Source organism: Periplaneta americana, chromosome 1 (assembly GCF_040183065.1).
Source record: "Periplaneta americana isolate PAMFEO1 chromosome 1, P.americana_PAMFEO1_priV1, whole genome shotgun sequence".
Classification (NCBI taxonomy): domain Eukaryota; kingdom Metazoa; phylum Arthropoda; class Insecta; order Blattodea; family Blattidae; genus Periplaneta; species Periplaneta americana.
The window spans coordinates 170160808-170181723 of record NC_091117.1 but is presented as its reverse complement, the minus strand read 5'-3'; the positions used below and the strand labels follow the sequence as shown (position 1 = coordinate 170181723).

Sequence of the window (20916 nt, the reverse complement as noted above, 5' to 3'; positions counted from 1 at the left end):
GTCTTTCACAGATTGTCCGTAGCAGTCCAGTTGCGTCTCCCGTACCTTTTCCCTTCCTGAAGCCGAACTGCTCTTCTTCCAACTGTTCTTCCATCTTGGAATATAAACGTCGATTCAGTATTCGCAAGAGAATCTTCGCCGAGTGCGATATTAGACTGATAGTCCTGAACTCCTTATATTTCTTGGCATTATTTTTCTTCTGTAGTAGAATAATAATTATTATAACATCTACCATCATCAGCAACAGCAATGGTTAAGACTTGCAATTAGGTTTTTTTCCGGTCTCATGCAGTAACTGTATTTTGAAGCTGTCCCAACCACCTTAACCTTGGCCTGTCTGGATTTCTACTTCCAATACTGTTTTTCTGATTTATTAATCACCAGTTTAGATATGCGTTCTTATATGTGTTTTTTTTTTCCATTTGTTCCTGTGTGTTCTTACTTTATCTGTTAATTTAATGATATCTAAACTCTTCCTAACATCTTCGCTTTGTTTTCTTTCTCTTAACAGGTAACTTGCAATATGTTATAAAAAATGTCATTTCTGTTGCTTCAAATGTCCTTCCTTTACTGTAGTTCAGGGTCTAGAATTCAGAGGCATACGATAACATGAGAACTGCCATAATTAAGCCTATGTTCCTTTAGATGAGAATTTATTTATTTTATTAGCCTATCTTCATTTCTTAAATAGGATATAATGTATCCTTAGGTTATAGAAACTGTTGTTTGTGCAGTCATTTTTCTTCTAATATTATTTTTGCTCTAATAGCTTCTAATCTTGTAATGGGTAATAATTTTACATTATCTATTGATATTCTTTACTTATTTGACGTAATTTAAATTACCTCTTCGTAAGTTATCGCCAGTATTAGATATTATTATCGGTGATTAGCAAACATTGTATCTAAAAACCTATATTTTATTTCAACAATGTGTTTGAAAATCCGTATGCCTCTATTGCATAGTTATGTCTATAAAATAGTAATATGCGTTACAAGAGCGGTATGTTGAAGTTTTCATGTTCGAGGAAAAGTTTGAAAAAGCGAAACGTAGTTGAGTTTTTTTAATTTCCGAGAATTGAAAGAAAACATACCGCTCGTGTATCGTACATTATTTTGTGCGAAGATCGTTTATTACATACCTGAAAGAGGAATTTCTAATTAGTTGCAATGAAATCTCCATCTTGGTTTCTGTCCAATGACGGCAAATTTGCAAAACAAAAATATCTATCTTCAACAGTGTTGCTTTAAAATGTTTTCTGTGTTTCCCATACTCCAGCAGGCCGTGATATACGTCTGTCTTTTTTTCCCCCCAGTCTATAAATGCGAACTTAAAACAAACGGTAAGGTTATGTAATGATTTAAAGTTTATTTAATTTTTGCAAATATTTAAAAACAATAATTAACAGTGCAATTTAGGTGAAATTGCAGTGGTAAGTTTCCAATTTATAATTATTACTATATTGAACGTCTTTAAAAATAATATGTTAAAAGCCTAAAGCAGCAAAATCAATATGTCACTTAAGCGGTAAGAAGAAGGAAATTGTTATGTGTGTTAGGTTGGGAATACTGAATGTGGAATTTTAGACTTTCCGCGGATTGGTTTTGTGCGGAAACCAAGAAAATACGCACGATCTCGCACAAACGTAGGCTATAATAAAAGTGATAGCAATACAGGACACCTTCGTCTTACTCTCGAATTTGTTCTCGAAATGTTGTTTTGTCTAGGGTGACCAGATTCACATCGATAGAAAAGAAGACACAAAGCTTCAAAAAGAAGGATATTGTTCAAAAAAAGAGGAGAGAAAATATGTGCTTAGAGTTAGGCTTAGGTCTATATTATACTATAAATTACGTCAATATCTATTTTCTTATAAAATATTTACAGTACAGATTTAGACTTATATCATAGCCTACTTAAAAGTATGTTAATATTACAAAAATAATTATGATAAAACTTAATGACAATGTTTTTGCAGTTAGCTACATATGAAAGTCAAGAGGACTGTAATAAAACTATTAAAAAGGACAGAAAATATCTACCCTATTTAGATTTAGGCTTAGGCCTATATTATAATATAAATTAAGTCAATATCTATTTTATTACAGTATATTTATGATTAAACTTAATAATATAAAATGATTTTACAGTTAACTACATAATGAAAGCCCAGGGAACTATATTATCAAAATACATAAAAAAGACAGCACAAAATGTGAATTTAATATTACTTTGTATGCAGAGAGAGTTATTATCGTTGGCAAAAAGTATATTCTATCGATGCTGCTGCCACCTATATGAAAATTACTTGAAAAAGGCGTCAAATCAGATAATTTAAAAAAAATCAGGCATACAAGTTACGAAAAGGAGGACATTTCTTGATTTTTTAAAAGTCCGACCGGATCCCGGACAGAGTCCTAAAAAGGAGGACATGTGCGGGCAAAAGAGGACGTCTAGTCACCCTAGTTTTGTCTCCTGTTGAAACTTGTTTGAATTTAAATGTTGTTAAGATATAATTTAAGTACTCTAATTGTGATGGCATGTTATTTTTGTTTCACTATATTTCAATCCTCTTTCTGACTTAAATACCACTGTAAATTCGGTCCAGTATTAGGATGCTATCCCAGAAAGTCAACCTACACATTTTCAGGAGAGTTTTGACATGCCTATAATTTCTAAACTACATGACATACTGACAAACATGACAAACTGGAATAGTCAAGTAACTCACATCTGTAAGAAAATATTTTCATTGCTCCATTCTCTAAATCATATGCGAAATTATCTGCCTCTTTCCATAAAAAGAAACATTATCCAATCGCTAGTGAGGTCCCATTTTGATTACTGCGATTCTCTCTTGACAAATATAACTGTAAATTTAATTGAAAGACTACAGCGTGTTCATAATATACTCCGCTTCATCTGCAATACTCGTAAATTTGACCATATAACGCCTCTTTTGAAGTTATTTCATGGGTCCGCCTAAAGGAGCGTAGAACAGCATATTCTTTAGGGCCTATCTGTTCTGTTTACAACATTACTTACTTCTACCCCAAAATATCTGCGAACTCGCTTTGAATATCTTACAACGTTACGGAATCAACATCAGGCCTTATTATCCATTCCTCGTCACCGCACTTCTTTCTATTCAGGTGTCAGTTTGTCGCCCATGTTGCTTACCTCGGCATATCAGGGATTGCCGAACGGTTAATCAATTTAAATTAAAAATTAAGAAATACATACTTTTATACGAAATTAATTTGTGAGCATTAGCCGATTTTTATAGGTTATTCTGTGTGTTTGTATAAATTGTCATTTAGGCCTATCATAAAATAAAAATAGGATATGAATTCTAAATCACTTAATTATGTATCATGTTTAGTTAATATTTCATTATGTGTAAGCTTGTTAATGTGCATGAAAATGATTTTTATATTTAAGTATGACTATTAATATTAAGTACTATTTTTGTTATTGTTTCATTGTGTATTTCATTTCTGATAGGGTAAACATTGGTAATTTCGTGGCAGTGGTTATTTCGTGATACTTTTTCTTTGCTCTTTTGTGAACTAACCAATGGTGTTACGAGATCCAAATTTCCGCCAAGGGATTGCATATGTTGTCCAGTTTCCAGAAACATACAGCTAAGCTTTGTGTGACTATTGTAGTTGCTTCAGTGAGCATTTATGTTTGGAGAGAGCAAGTTTGCGTCGACTTCTCAGGCGTACAACTTTTGTGGATGTTTGTAATTAAATTACAGGGTTATTACTAAAGATAAGCAAATGATATTTGGTACAAAGATTTATTGTATCTTCATGAAATTTTAGGAAATGTTTTTGGAATTTTAGATACAGCTATAGTCGCCATATTGGCTTAGCTTTACTGATACAAATCTTAGCTGTTTGAGGCGAAATTTTGTTGAGCATTAATTGTTACATATTATGCTATTTTAAAAATTGTATTACAATAGGAATTTTAGAAATCTGAAGACAAGATGTGATAACAAAAAAAAAAAAAAAAAAAAAAAGGAGACTCAATGGGTTCAGTGTAGCTTCTGTTTGAATTGTTATCATGCTAAGTGTCAATGATAAGTGCTAGATGACTTACTTGCAAGAATTGTGACAGAAGATGAAACATGGCTCCACCATTTTGGACCGGAGACAGAGGCAGACAATGGAGTGGCATCATGCAAATTCACCAAAGAAATAGAAATTCAAAAGTAAACCTTCGGCAGGAAACGTTATGGCTACTGTGTTTTTCGATTCAGAAGGACTCTTGCTTGTGTACATCATGCCACACGGAACCACCATTAATTCTGACGGGTATGTTGCAAATCTCAAGAAACTTCTAGTTCAACTGAGTCGTGTTCGACGACATCGGGAGAAGCAGGATGTTCTGCTATTACACGGCATCGCACAGCCATATGTCAGTCACAAGACCACAGACCAGATCAGAAAATTCGGATAGACAACACTGAAACATCCGCCTTACAGTCCTGAACTGGCACCGTGCGATTACCATCTCGTTGGTAAACTGAAGGATCCCTTCGCGGAACGAGGTTAGAAGATGACTCCCTTGTGCACGCTGCTAAAGCGTGGCTCAGACGTGTTGGTCCAGACTTTTACCGTGCTGGTCTACAGGCCCTCGTTCCTAGGTTACGTAAGGCAGTTGAAAGGGAAGGGGATTATGTGGAAAAGTGACATTTTGTTCCTTAAGGATGCATCTACATTCTTTGAAAACAGCAAAGCTGTAGGATAAAAATATAATTTTTAAAGAAACGTTATGCATTACTTTTGGAGTTACCCCAGTAATATAGGCTATAGTAAAGTCCGTAATAAAAGTGTTCACCCTTTCAGGGCAAAGAAGATCCCTTTTCAATCTCAATTTTTACTTTGATTTCATTCTTATTATGTGTTGATATGTATTTCTATGTTTTCTTGCTATGAATATTAGACGGAATTACTATGTTTGAAGTCTTGTAACAATAAATGAGAATTTCATTTGACTTTAATTAATTTTTCCACAATTCTTCTACCTCTCACGAAATTATCAATGCAATATCACGAAATTACCAAGGTTATCACGAAATAACCAACCTTTCAGCTTAAGTTGTAAAAGTGGTTTTTGGCACATATTAAAGAACGTATCAATCTTTTATGTCTCCAGATCTGTACAGCAAGTTATCGTCTTTTAGATGAAAAAATCGGAATAAGGATATATTTACACATTTGCATTTTAAATTAGTTTTCATGAAATTATCACGAAATTACCAATGTTTACCCTATGTGGAATAGAAGGCCTCATGGCCTTAACTCTATCAGAATAAACAAATAAATAAATAAATAAACAAATAAATAAAATTCACATATTCCAATGAAATATACTGCGATAGACAGATGAAGGATCAATGTATCCAAAGTGACCTTGAATAGGAGTAGGTGACGTTCATCTAGCGATACGTAGTGGAGGGGGACTTATGGACGAATTGGCGGGTTCCGCGACAGCTGAGACAGTGTAACTAGAGAATGCGAAGTAATAGAACGTTCGCAGTAATGTCAAACGATTTGTACCGACCCAGGCTACAACCTTAATTGAGCAAACGTCAGAAGTCGACAAGTTGAATTGGAAAAATTGGCTAGTGAAGTTGAGTAAAGAGAGAAAATTCACAGTGTCGAGGCATATCTAACGCAAATAGGAGGGGCGTATAAAAAGGTAGTAAACGATAGGGCACGATAGTTACTATAGTAACCGACATGTTTACTCTCAACGCATATAAAATGGCTACTCCCAGGAGTCTCAGGACAGCGAAAGTGTACCGGGTTTTCAAGATATCTGGAAAGAAGAGATGTTAATTGCTGACGTTAACCTTAATAGAAATTCTTTCAGCGATGTATACACGCATGAAACTTGCACTTGTGTCTCCGACACAGGCTACTGCGATATTTTTGTACCTTTGTACCCGCTAATTATATATACTGCATAGTATTACTGTAATGGTCTAAAAACGTGTTCAGCATTGTCAACAAATTCCATCTGGGAGAGATACTGGGAAGCAAGAGAACTAAACCAAAGCATCCCAGAATGATTCTCCTCTCTAATTTTTGTTTTCATTAATAGTATGTATGTATGTATGTATGTATGTATGTATGTATGTATGTATGTATGTATGTATGTATGTATGTATGTATGTATGTATGTCATGAATTCAGCTCACTGTTAAATGAAGGCCGTGCGCCTATACCCTGATGAAGGTATTTATCTACTTTCAGCGTCGAGTAGCAATAAAATGAGAAATCTCTCGATAGTTACTCACGTTTTGAACATTTCAATTCTTTACTGCCTTCGCTTTTGTTCTTCGGGAAATGCTTATATGAATTGAACTGGAAATCGGTTAAAGCACAGTTTGCAGTGCTAAGGTATCTGAGCTCTTTACTGCAGTGGGAGACATCAAAGAATTGTAATTAATAGCGGCTGCGACGACGATAAAAATGGCAGAAACTCGTCCATGAGAGTTACAGCCAGAAGTCCCTTCTCCCCAATCGGCGAGACACATAAAATGTCGCTGGTGAAAATACAAGTGCAATTCTATACTGACAGCTTAGGGCCGTGTAGCCTCATGGACCAATGTGTGTCGTGCACCGCCGATGTTCATCGAGGCGAAAAATCTGAACCACAGTTTGGGTCTTACTCATATTATGTAATCCTGCATCTTTCACACGGGTATAATACCTGAAAGTAATTTTTTTCACAATAATAATCGTCACCATTATAATCATCATAATAACTAGCACCATCGGCAGGAGCAACAAGACTGGCAGACTACCATAGAACCATTACGCTGATATTATTTCAATGCAGCTGAACGAGTGATTCATATCATTAAATAAATAAATAAATAAATAAATAAATAGACAAACAAAGAAACAAACAAATAAAAACATAAATAAATAAACAGAATAACATTGGCCGTGGCCAGTTACTCAAAATATAAACTTAACGAATAAAGATACAAAAACTAAAGTAAACAAGTACATTATGGATGTGTATAAACGTAGGATTTGAAAAAAAAATAGAAAATAAATATCTATTCATGTCTATTCTTCGTACCGGGCTGATTAACATACTACTTTTCACCTACAAGAGATCTAACATATTCAAAATTGACATACAAAATTTTAATACATTATTAATATACATAATTTTTTGCTTGCATAAAATATTTTTACTTGCTTCATATTTTGCCTATTCATTAAATTTGGCATAGACTAATTATCGTTTGCATGCTATTAACTTGGTATAGTATTAATCTGAAATACTTTGTATAATGTACCGACATTTAAAAAAATGAAAAATTATAAAGTAAAATTATGGCCACATATTCTTAAGTAATCCAAAATGCGTCCCCCATCCCTATGTTGTTGATATCTTTGGGCTATATGTTGTAATCTTCTGATAATTATAAGAATCCCATAAAACAGGAGTTCTCAAACTTTTTGAGACTGTGCCGTCCTTCACATGTCAGATTTTGCGTGCGACGTTTTTTGTATCGAACATTTAAAAAAATGCTCAAATTAGATTTGGTGGTTTTTTTTTTTTAAGAAATAGTCATTTAGCCTTCCTTACCAGTTTGTAAAATTACAAAATTGGAATAAAATAAATATCTACACGTAGTGAAAACTTGCATATCATGTTTCACTACATTATGTAAATTATAAATTATTTTAGTTTTACCTTATAGCTGCGATTCCCAAAACATAGACCGACGACGCAGTTTGAGAACCTTTGCTCTCAAAGATAAAAATTGTTTCTACAAATTCACCATTCATAATTTTTATATATCCGAAACCTCTATAATTTTTAAGCAAAGACAAGTAACCTTAGAAACTACAACAGAAACTATTAACAATGTGCACAATATAATATTACAGTAGAGAATGTCAAAATATAGTATGTGAATGTACAAATAAAACAAAATAGTTGTATACCAGAAAAATTATACCTAAAAGGTTGTGTCAAATTAAATTAGATGAAAAATAAATAAGCCAAATAGTCCTACTTGTATGTAAAATAGGTTAATGTCAAATAGCAGTAGGTAAAGTGCAGTATGTCAATCCGCCCGGAATCCCATTTTTGCATAATAGGAAGTTATGCCTATATTATTATTGTCCATGACAGTTTCTTTTATTGTGTGCATGAAATTAAATTTAGATATGTTTTCAAAATGCTTTCCTGAAAATTAGTATTGTACTATCCTTTTAATTATTGACACTTTCAGACTGTATTTGTTGTCTGGAATTCGAAATCTTTATGGTCACGTAAAATTTCCGGGCTTGATCTACTTCATGTTTGTGTTATAAGTATGTATTTTGATTTTATTAACTAGGCATGCCCATTATTATATTTGCCGCAAAACTTTCATTTATGATACACTTCTTAATTTTAATTTAATTCGTGAAAAATTTATATGCAGGAACTGTATACAATTTTACATAAATTAATCAACACCAGGGCCATATCTATTACGTTGTTCACAATATTCTTTTAGGTATGTATCTTAGGTTCTTTTTTTAAATAAACAATTTTCATAATTTACATTAAATGAGAAAGATCTTATCCTGGGAAATGATCCCAGGATGGAGGTAGCATTCCCTTGCTGAACCGCAATTCCAATGTGTTGACGAAGGAAAGTGATACATCTAGGATCGCCGGTACGGGACGGTAGGCGTGTACCAATTTGGGTCAGTAGATCTTTAGCGTCTCTACACCACGGACCAAAGGTTTCAACTGCAAAAGCGACGAAGATGTAATTTGATGTTAAATGTTCATATTTACGTCGTTTAGCATGATAAGCGGATTCAGCAGCAGATCCAGCTCAATTGACAGAAGATTTTAAATGGGAAAGAGTTAATGTATCTACACATGTAAAATCCCAGATGAATGATTTACCTTTGGACCAAGGAATTAATGTCAAGCCGTCAGGAAATAACTTATTTTATAAATGTTCCATGTATTCATTGCAAACCTAATTATGACCACTTTTAATTTTTAACGTTCATTTATGAATAACTTATTATATAATCAGTAAATAGAGACGCAACAATTCTTCAGTCTTTTTGTTTAGGTATTACTTAGGTTTTAATTCCTCGTTAATGTCACATAACATTGACATTCATAATCATTTAGTCTATGTAATATTTAGCGATTAATATAGGATTTAAATCCGATTGTAAGAGCTCTTCAAACAACATTTTCATAACTTCTACCGTCTTCAGCACAATCCGTTGCTATGCCTCTTTTTTTATTTGTGAATCTGAGCATCATATTTTCTAGGGTAGGTATAAATTTGTGTAAATACGTATTATTTTCTAATTTCATTACTATTTGTTAATTACAGGGTAGAAGAGGTAGGCCTACAGTTATCCATAGTTTAAGAGGTGATTACACTAGATAAATTTACAACAATAATCCACTAACAATTTTGTTTTATAATGTTGGTTTCATTAGAATTGAATAAATTTGTGTCAGGTATTTGAGGAGTTGTTACTTGATAATATGTATCAGTCAGTAACAAACGGCTATTACAGCTATTATCAGCAGTTCAGAATAAACTGATTAGGCCCACATTTTGCTTTACAACTATTACCTATCTAAAGTTTAAATTCGAACAAAACCGTAATTTGCCTAAATATTACACTTGGCAACACAGAGCAAATACGCGGTCGTGTTTTATGATGATATTGAACTTGTCCTTTAAAACACAACCATTTCGGTAAGATAAGGGAGAAGGATATAGAAGCCTGTCAAAGTGTTCGTGACAGTGATTCTTTCATAGCGATAAAACATGGAATTGTTAACAAATCAGGACTACTTAAACATGTCCATAATCTACAGAGAAGCCGGATAGAATACTACAGAAGCAGCGCGAACCTGCCAATTTCGATTTTCACATAGACGATATCCTCATCGTCGCACTATTGTTGCCGCTGTGACAGACGCAGAAAATGTGATGACTTTTTAGGAAGAGGATAACAACGACCTCCAGACATTCTAGACAAACGGCAACGAATTTTGGAGCTATTAGAAGAGGATCCAGGAAGAAATAGCAGAAAAAAATGGAGTTCCTCACTGATCAGTGTTAAGAACCCTTAAGGAATGCAATACATACAAGTAGGCCTACCATTATCATTGTGTCCAGTATCGAAATACGAGCCCTATCAGATATGATGAACCGCGGATTTTGTCTGTGACTTCAACAATAGCCCTGGCAATATTTTGACGTAGAACTACGTTCTTCCCCGAGTGTGGGTGGGGCGGTAGGTCTACATACGGAGTTTTGGATGTCCCAAAAAGTGCAGCATTTTAAAGAAATACCGCAAGAAAACTATAAGAGTGACGTCAATAATTTATTTTGTAGTTTGATATAGAACAAATTCACTTCTTAATAATATATCAACCGATTGAATCAGGGCGAGGGGGGGCGGGGCGAATATTACCGCCTTTAGCGATCTTGGCGCGTTATGAATCAGGGCCAATTGCGTCAGTGTGCCTTGACATACGGAAGCGATTAGTACCTCGTTTCGTAGCATAAAGAAACACTGTCAATGGATAAAAATATAATTTATCTACAAATTAAATTACGAGAATTACGAGACCCAGTTGAGAGTAATAATGAACATTTCAAATATACCCAAGAAATTCGGAACAAAATAACATCACGACCGGCGAAATAGACTAAGAGGGAGTAGCTGAGGGTAAAAGGATCTAAAAAAGACCATACATATCAGAAGGCGAACTAAAACAAGAGTACAGGTCTCTGTTGAAGGTGGAAATTTGCTTCAGTGTGTAGTGGAAACAGGACTACGAGGATTTTGACATGAAGTGATATTCAGATGTTTCTGTTGTTCGAAGTCTTGTAGTAATTATTTTTTTTTACAACCGAGAAATTAAATAGAGAATACAATCTAATTACTTTTAGTTGCTGTTTAATCAACTGTCCGAAGACAGGTCTGAACCTCACAAGTGATACTAATAAGACACCACTTATGAGGCAACTAGGCCAGGAGATAATGGAGTAGTGTGGCCAGTTCCTTTCCCCCTTCATTGCACACGTCGCCGACTAGCTACATATTACACTAATCAGACTTCAGATGCATACAAACAATTGCTCTTCCTCTGACATTATCACTGCTTTCATTGTAATTAGTGCTTAGTACTCAGCGCGCTCCAATCAGCACAAAGTGGCATTATCTTGTAAACGGTTAATTTGTGGATCCATGTTTACAGAAACTTTCTCGCTTATCTTCATTTTTACTTTTCATCCATAAATTTTTGATCATCACTTTTTAAACGTTCTGTATATCTTCGAAACTATTAATGGTACATGCATGCTGTTTGGAACACGCATCCTTCAGTCAATTAGAAAACTTTTCTAGGAAACAGAAATTTGTTATATGGTTGCATTTGAAAAACATCCTTCCAAATTTCCAAAAAAATACCTTTAAAATTCATCCCTAAAATGTAGGCCTAATCGTTTATCTTAAAATTTTTAAAATCCAATAGCCTATCAAAATTATGTGGTGTTTGGTCAGAACATGATAACTCCAAAATTTTTTTTTTTTTTTTTTTTTTTTTTTTTTTTTTTTTTTTTTTTTTTTTTTTGCTTAAACGCAGCCCTGTATAAAAAAGAGTTCTCCTTCGTTTGGTATAGCCGTGATATTTCCATCTAATCTTATGTTTCTGTTTCATTCATATTTGTATGAAAACTAGAATTATGATTTGTATAGGAAAAATGAACATGAAAATGCTTGTATCTCAAAACAGGTTTTTTGAAGTTATCATGTTTTGACCAAACACCGCAGAATTATGATATACAAATTTTAAATGTGCTTTTGGGAATAAATTTACAAAGAGATTTTGAATTTATCATGCAAAAATGGTAGAGATATATTCATTTTAGTAGGCCTAAATTACTGTATCTTGATATATTTTTCCCCAAAATTTGAGCCTCAATTTTTTTTTTCTAAAACCTAATCTCAAATATAAGTTGTTGCAGCAGTGATATTTATACGCAAACAGAATTAAAAATACATATCAATTACGAAAAAAATAATTCAAACTACATCATCCTCTCCCCTTAAGCAAGTTTGCTGCTTTTCGCCATGTATATTAGTAGTTTAAATGTGGATGTCTAGAAGTATATCTGCAGTGCCTGGGAAAAGTGACATAAGTCAGTTTCCACAAACCTTTTTTGAAAATTTATTGACAACTTACACTGGTTTATGTCGATTTAATTTTTTTCTGTATGAATTATTGTAATGGGAGAAATACTTATGTCTCTTTTTCCAAGTGAGCAGATGTTCCGTAAGTTGTCAATAAATTATCAAAAAAGGTTTGTGGAAACTGACTTATGTCACTTTTCCCAGGCCTGCACATATATACTTCCCAATCTGTACAGTGGAAATAAGGATGATACGTGATAACTTTAAGGGGTTAGGTACAGCTTACAGCAGTAAATTTTTTGGAAATATTCAACATTTTTTTCCTCCATTACTGTCTCTTGTACAATAATGAAAATTGGTATGTGTAAAACACTGTCTTTCTGCTATATGAATAAAATATTTTTACAATTAAAAAATTTTTTTTTTTTCAAAATGCAAAATGGTGGCAGTTTACTATGCAGTGATGAAGCGTTTACCTCATACCTCATAAACTTGTTAACTTTTTCATCCTCTCTCGCTTTATTTTATTGCTGAAACTCATATCTACAATATCATGCTCTTTCAACTACATTTCTTAATAAATATATTTTTTTTATTTTATGTTAGGAGAAAATACTGATATTTAACCATTTTTTTAAAAGAATTTACTTTTTATCACACAATGTATCAAAGATAGAGAAGTGATCTTGCATCATATTGTAGATATGACATGCATAAATACATACAAAAAATTTCATCACAGAATGTTGGATAGTTTTTGAGTTATGTGGAAACTCTTCATCACTGCACAGTGATCTAAATTTTGAAGAAAGAAATGTAAATAATTTTTTTAATCGTAAAAATATTTTTTTTTCGTATAGCAGAAGAACAGTGTTTCACACATATTAGTTTTCACTATTGTACAAGATACAGTAATTGAGGAAAAAAAATGTTGAATATTTCCAAAATTTTACTGCTGTAAGTCGTACCTAACTGCGTAATTGCAATCTAAGCAGTAATGCGTTGTTGTGCCTTACCGTGATCTCGCGCTGGCAGCTGCTGCTGGGCGTCGGCCTCCTCGCCGGTCAGGGTGGTAGACACATCCTCGCAGCACTCTGTGACGCTCGGCGAATGCAGCACGATGTCGTCCATGTCTTCCTCGTCCTGCAGTCCCACGGACGATGAGTCCGCACTCACAATCGAAGGTCGATCTCTATCATCTTCTTCAGGTCCTCTCTGAACCGATAACAGTTTTTCTATCGAAAACGCGTGAGATGGTCTCTTAGCTTGCAACTTAGAGTTATCGGCGTTTAAGTTGCCTGCCTCACTCGCGAGAAGAGATGTATCGCTATCGGCCATTCTGTTTTAAGGTACACTTGTATAAATCATTTGTGCTCCCCACTCCCTTTTACTCTTCTCTTTCAGTCTCTCTTTCCCTCTCTCTTCCTCCGACACGCAGTGATCAACCTTTAGTTTGTAAGTAATGTGCAACGACAGAGCGTCTTGGATCCCATGTGACGTCACCACCTACAGTGCAAAACAAAAAGCAAATGAATCTCCCAGTGAGGGAATGAAAAACTGGAGAACTTCATAAAGCTATCAAAACCCTCTTCCTGTGTCTTTTTACTGTTTATTTTTGCTGTTGTTTTAATTAGTCTTGGTGTGTGACGTACGAGACAGTATAACTCCTTAAGTACGTTGTTTTGCATACTGTACGGTCTGTTGCAGTCGACCGGTGATTTGTATTTTATGAGCATTACTAACTTGAGTCACTTCTTTGTATAGGGATAAGTGTATTATTCACAGTAGCGGACAGTGGGTTTGAAAGTTGGGGAGGCCAAGACGTGAATGATGAGAATATAAAAAATATAAGGCCTGTGACGTACCTCATTACCAAGCGCAGAAGTTAGTCTATAGGTTTTAAGGAATTAAAACTAGGTTTTCCAATTTACGTTTTAGGATTTTAAATCTTATGTTTAGTAATTTATATAATTTTACGGGAAAAAATAAAAATAAACATACTATGAATATATTACAACAGCTTGGTAAAGATTGTCTCTCTTTAGGACACTCCAAGTCCTAACCTACGAATTAGGTCTTTTTAGGTCATATTGAATTTAAGAATGTTACGCTTTGCTACATAAAACGAATAAGAAAAGCAATATTTCGAAAGTAAGGAGATAGCAACAAAATTGATTTAAACCTAAGAATCCGGGGCTTGCTCATTACTATTACATAGTCTAATTTTACAGCAAATTAACTCGATGTTCCTCTTTCTTCGCAAACCGATCAAATAGGTCACAGCATACTGAATAATTGCTACTAGAAGAAGCTAGAGACAAATCTGCATATTTTTTCTGAACTCTCGATATATTTAAAATATTGTATAAGTAAATATATCATATTATACATCTCGTAACACAAAAGAATAAAATAACAAGAACACCCGCAAACAAGAGAAAATCTAACAACATAAATGAAAACTTTTACGCAGGGAGAGAAAACTAACAACACGTGACTCAATTTTCTAAAACCAATAAAAGAGAAAGAGAGAGAGCTTCCCATTACAGCCGAAACCAGCCGTCACTATAAGCAGTACAGTTGTCAGCGGTGGGTAGGACGTCTCCAAATCGGCTCCCCTCGCGCATTCTATCAAGTTTAAACACTCCGCTAACTAGCTATCTTATTGGTTGAAGTACTGTTGTCATGGTTACCGGGGAGTAGCGTCATATAGCCGACTCCACTCTCCCGCTCTCGCATAGACACAGCAGGCTGCTAGATGTCGACTATACAGGCTACAGCGCTGTCTGTTATTTTTCAGTACGAATTATTTGTACTATCTACAGTATAGCGAGCGGACATCACCAACTGGATGTGGTCGACTTTACGTATATCTTAGTCGTAGTGAATAGTAAAATTAATATAAAAGGAAAAATGTTCGTCATTTGTTGTAACTTGCCTGTGATCTTAATTCAGCTAGAATTATTACTGCCATATTGTGTTCTGGTAAAATATTAGGGGAAGCACGGCCTCTCTTGCCTCCCCTGAAAATCCGCCGCTGACTTTAAGAATAGTTTCAAAATGGTCCACTGTCGGTCTAAATGTAGATCGCAATGTTATTTCACCATGTCTTTTATTTACTATTGATTTAGATTCACGTCCGACAACTGAAAATAACGAGCAAAACGTGGAATATATCTGTCATCGATTTGCAAAAGGGGACACGTCCAAAATAACAAAGTGTTGGAAAATAGCAAAAAAAACCATAACAGACTTAAAAAATTTAAATGTTCATGAAATCTGAATGTATGTTTCCATAGTGATCTAATTAGAAAAAAATATATGAACAATTTAATTTGTTAACTTAGTTATAGTTTTTACAATTTTCCAACACTTTGTGATTTTGTACGATACACAGATGATATGTTCACAGACAAAATGTCAATTTTTTTATGTCCACAGTCCATATATCCAGTTTCTCCTGTCCTTTACATTAAAGTCCATTAATTTGTAGGTCCAGTTACTTAAAGTCCACTACATTACAGGTCCATTTGTAGTTGTGTCCATAGGTGGTTTGTCCATAATTTCAAAGGTCCACAAATCTGAAGTAGTAACCAATTTGAAAAATTATCAATCTGCTTTTAATATGATGGAAATAATACAGTCAACCAGAAGTACATAATTTTAGAATGTTAATATTACATAATAACTGTAATTGTGGCATATGTTAATTCAATTATAAAAATAACATTAATTTGCTTCATTTTCGTTTTCATCATAAGGAAGTTCTTCTGCATACAGTTTCAACCGATAACTAATGCCTCTAAGATATCTGTCAACGTCACCGTTTTCTCTATATACATGGTAATTCCGCACAATTTCCTCAATATGTCTTGAATTTAAAACATAGGACTTCTTTATGGGATGTCGTATTGCCATATGACCTGCCATTAGGCCTGATTGTCATTTTGGTCCTTCTGCAAGTTTTCGATGAACTTCGATATGTTAGGATGGTGAGTTACCATACATTTTTTAAATTTGGAGTGCCATCCTTCTATTGTATTAATTGTCCTTTGAGTCCCATTCAAGACTAGGTTATAAACATTCCAGACCGCGGAGGAAAGCGAGTCGGCACCTCTCTTCTTTTACCTCTGGCAGGTATCCCTCTTACGATGGTCCTTTCCATGTATTAAGATAAATCTAATACTGATTCCTCTACACTATCAGAAACTTCATCAAATGTATTCACAATATGATCCAGTGGTATAAAAGGTATGGACATTAACTTTCGGATGTCATTTCTCACTTTATCATTTCCCCTGTTATTATAAGCAGCCTGTAATCCAAATTAAACAACATGACGCCAAATGGCCTGACAGAAGTGGAAAAGACAACCTTTTATTTCTGTTCTGTAAGATGTATTATGGACATTATAATTAATTGACAGTAAAAGTCATTGTATATAATGAATATAGACAAAATTTCTTGTGGACATATTTGTTTGTGGATTAAATGTCTATGGACGTTACGTTCAGTGGAGAAAACGCTTGTGGACATAACGTGATTATGGACATTTTTTTTCTTTGGACTTGATGAAAAATGGACATAACTGTAGTGGAGGACCAATCATCCTGGAACCTTTTGTACATGTCCCCTTTTGCAAATCGACGAAAGAATGTGACACTTCATAAGCTTATCCGCCGTTTTTTAATAACTTTCGTTCTTCTTTGAGGGGTATTTATGAAAATGCATAGGGAATTTAACATTTTGGCGTTCAACGTAAGATTTATAGGCCTACATCTTAATTACACAACTGTTAATACTATATCACTTTGGAAAACGTAGCCTATTATGTGTCTTTCACATGTTAAATTTTATGTTACCTTGTACATAGGACAGACAGGCAGGTCATTTCAAACACGTTACAAAGAACACATCACAGCCATAACAAAATTACAAAACACTTCCACATATGCAGAACACATCACAAATGCTAACCACACATCAGGGCTGGGCAGCAAGAGCAGATTCTACTCTCTCACAGGGAGCTTTATGATTTCTCTTCATCCCCTTTCTTCCCCGCCGAACACCGCGCAGCGTTGATTCAATGACGGATGAATATTAAGCATCCCCGTTTAGATTCTGGTTCCGCTCCCGATGCCCAGTTCTGCCACACATACAGAGACATCAACACAGACATGGAAATTCTACACATCCAACCAAGAAGTCAGAAACTGAACACACTAGAACAATACGAAATATACACACACAAAAACACAATCAAATGAAATTCTCAACACAACTCAATTTCAGAACACACACACACTTTGACTTCACATTACACTACACAAACACACCCCCATAGGAAACAAAACAAAAGACGCCAAGACCAGCAACAATCAGTTCTGATTATGGCCAATAGTAGGCTGAAACATGTTAACAAGGTAACATAAAATTTAACACGTGAAAGACATTATACGTTTCCCAAAGTAAGATTTAGATTATTAGATCCATATAGGCTACTAGTAGGGTAAGGTTGCCTATATCGCACCACTTTAGCATTTATAATTTTTATTGAACAATAGCCTACAGTTTTTATTTTCTGCATTCCTTTACAGAGATACATTCCCAGAACATTTACCTTTGATGTAAAAAAGAATCCTTGAATTTGATTTAATATTTTTAAATTAAAATGACATTTTCGAAACACATGTCAATGGTGCCATTTAGGCAACTAGTTTCCTAAATAGCACCTGCGGTTTCTTAAATCGCACCTCTTTGTCTGCAGGGAACAGGATGAAGGAAAGCTTTTAATATTGAACATATTGAAGAGTATTTGAATGAATAATGTAATAAATGCAAATTACAAGTTTATTGAAATTAATGAAAGAGAGTAACGCATCTTCAAATGAAATTGAAAAAATAGAGCGTAAATTACGTAACATTTAACTTTCTGAATGCGTTTTTTATTGTTATACATTTGCCGTGTGCTTCACCAGGCAGTTCAGACTGTAAACTGAGTCACCTTTTCTCCACGATTATCTCGAAGCCACCTAAGAGCTGCTTCATGATATAGCTGTCTGAAATGATTTGAAGATAGAAACATCTAAAGGCTGGGCCTATGAGTATTATGACGAGGAAGCTGAAATAGGAGCATACCATTTTCCCGAGATATAATCTAACTTCTAAATTTTTGGAATGGGTCGTATAGGTGGACATACAGAAGCAGCACTTTTTTCTATGGCAGGTTTGAGTGGCAAATAAAATGTTTGAGCTATTCGACAAATAAATAAGAAAGAAGTGCGCACAAACGTGCAATTTAGTTTGGTATGATTACTTCTCTTTACTATATTCCACCAGTGACTTCGTTCTATTCACACATTTACTAAAATGATATTTTGGACACACTTCGTTGCACAGTTTGCACACGCATTCGGGGGAAGGTTCGTGGTACTCTGATCTTCTGCACAGTTTGTGGTGAAAACCGTGAACTGCTAGCCTTGTTATGGCGCTTCGTAATTTGTTGTTCGGCCCTGTCCAGTTGCGGTTGATCATCGCGTCCGTTCCATAGAATTCACTTTCTATTTCCGCCTTCTTCTCTTGCATGACCGTGCGTAGTCGAAGTTCTGCTGCGGTAGATGGCAGCATGAGTCTGCTTCGTAGTTCCTCTATCAGGAAGGGTTCTCGCGCGAGTTCGTACGCCATTCTGGAGGGTGCATATTTTGAGATTCCCAGTGCTGCTTTTAAGAACCTTGCTTTGACGTTCTCCATGGTCTTGAGGTCATTGTAGTTTAGCCGGGTCCATGTGATCTCCAGTCCATATGACAGTATAGGGAGTATCTTGGCATAGAAAAGCTGCATGGCTGTTGAGAGTGCTAGTTGGGTAATGTCTGTTATGTCGTGGATAGCTATTACTGCGGCCGTTGCTCGTTCTTGAGTGTGGATTCTGAAGGATTTTGCTGTCGTCTGTATCGTTACACCAAGGTATTTAAATGCATTTGTAATTTGCAGGGGTCGATTTTGTATCCAGATTGTGTCACTTTTTGCTATTCTTCCTCCCTTTCTGAATACCATTTGGACAGTTTTCGACTGGTTTATGAGCAGACCGTTTTCGTCAGCCCAAGCCAAATAGTTCATTGTTGATGTAACCTGAATCAGAGCAAACAAATAACGATCCTGGAGGAGCACCAGCTGATAATGAAGGATGCACTGTTTGACGTTTAAAAATTATCACAGGTGGCACAAAATACCTGGTGCGCTTGTACAACACACACTTGTTGTATTAACGCCCTTCTCACCACTTGATATTGCACCCACCTGATGCATTCCTAGGTCAATTAAAATTTTTGGGGTCTTCTTTTGTACGGTTAGAATTGCTACAGTTGCTCATATCACACCGGTGCGAATTAGGCACCTCCAAAGTGGTGCGAATTAGGCACCTACAAAGTGGTGCGAATTGAGAAACTACGTCATAAGTTATTATTTCCTTCATTCTAGCCTATAATCACCACATGTTCGAAAATCCTACTAAGTTAAATGTTCTTTAATACCTCTTTAAACGAATAACATCTTAAGATTATGGATTCCTTTGCGTAGAAACCCGTTATTTAGTTACAAAAGGTTAGCTAAATATACATCCACCTGAGCGATTATATTAGATACACTATCACCACGCTGCTGACACAAAGAAGTGGCAGAAATCAAGTGACATGGTGGAAGTTCATATGGTACATTGTAACAATACCACTAGATGCAACACTACTATAGTAATTTGTTTTAAACTAGCAGTGGTGCGATTTAGGAAGCGGTGCGATTTATGCTACTCTACCCTAATTCTATATAGGTGTAGATCGGCTTGGATAGCTAGTAGGTATAGCGCTGGCCTTCTGTGCTCGAGGCTGCGGGTTCGATTCCGGCCCAGGTCGATGGCATTTAAATGTGTTTAAATGCGACAGGCTCATGTTAGTAGATTTACTGGCATGTAAAAGAACTCTTGCGGGACAAAATTCCGGCACACCGGCGGCACTGATATAACCTAGGCAGTTGCGAGCGTCGTTAAATAAAGAAAAAAATTATGTAGGCCTAGATGTAACTGTAGACTATTATTTCCTTTAAGGATAACCACAAAATGGTCGGCCACAGTTTCATTACGATTTACAATGACTAAAAGATATATTGTGGTTTTATGTAAATACGAAAAATTAATTAATATATGAATACTTCAAATCATACAGTTTTTTTAGTTGGTTATTTAACGACGCTGTAACAACTACTGGGTTATTTAGCGTCTATGGAATTGGTGATAGCGGGATCGCATTTGGCGAGATGAGGTCGAAAATTCGACATATATTACCTCACATTCGTGTTACGGTTGGGGAAAACCTCAGAAAAAAACCCAACCAGGTAATTAACCAAAGCGGTAATCAAACCCACCCCCGAGCGTAAGTCCGGGTCAGCAGACAAGCGCCTCAGCTGACTGAGCTACGCCGGTGGCCTAGAGTATATAAATGGAGTCAAAATGATGTTTTCTCTTTTCTACATTTTCATGTTCTTTCCTTGTTACTCATTCTTTCTTGCTTCCTTTTCCTCTTTCTTACTCCTCATTTTCTGTTCTACAAATTATATTTCTGCGAATTTCCTGGGATCGAAACCAGCGTTTGCACTTCTCTGTTGATCCCATTATATGACAAAAGATGTCTCAATTCTGGTGGAGAATATG

The 20916-nt window shown here is 35.2% G+C and overlaps 1 protein-coding gene across 1 annotated transcript in view; it reads right to left on the bottom strand.

The window, feature by feature from the left end:
- The window catches only part of lms (lateral muscles scarcer), a 146186-nt gene extending 132468 nt beyond the window's left edge, over positions 1 to 13718 (bottom strand). The window contains exon 1 of the mRNA XM_069832077.1: positions 13235 to 13718. Coding sequence (XP_069688178.1) covers positions 13235 to 13556 — 322 coding nt within the window. The 5' untranslated portion in view covers positions 13557 to 13718. The remainder of the gene's footprint in view (positions 1 to 13234) is intronic.
- Positions 13719 to 20916: the final 7198 nt, after the last annotated feature.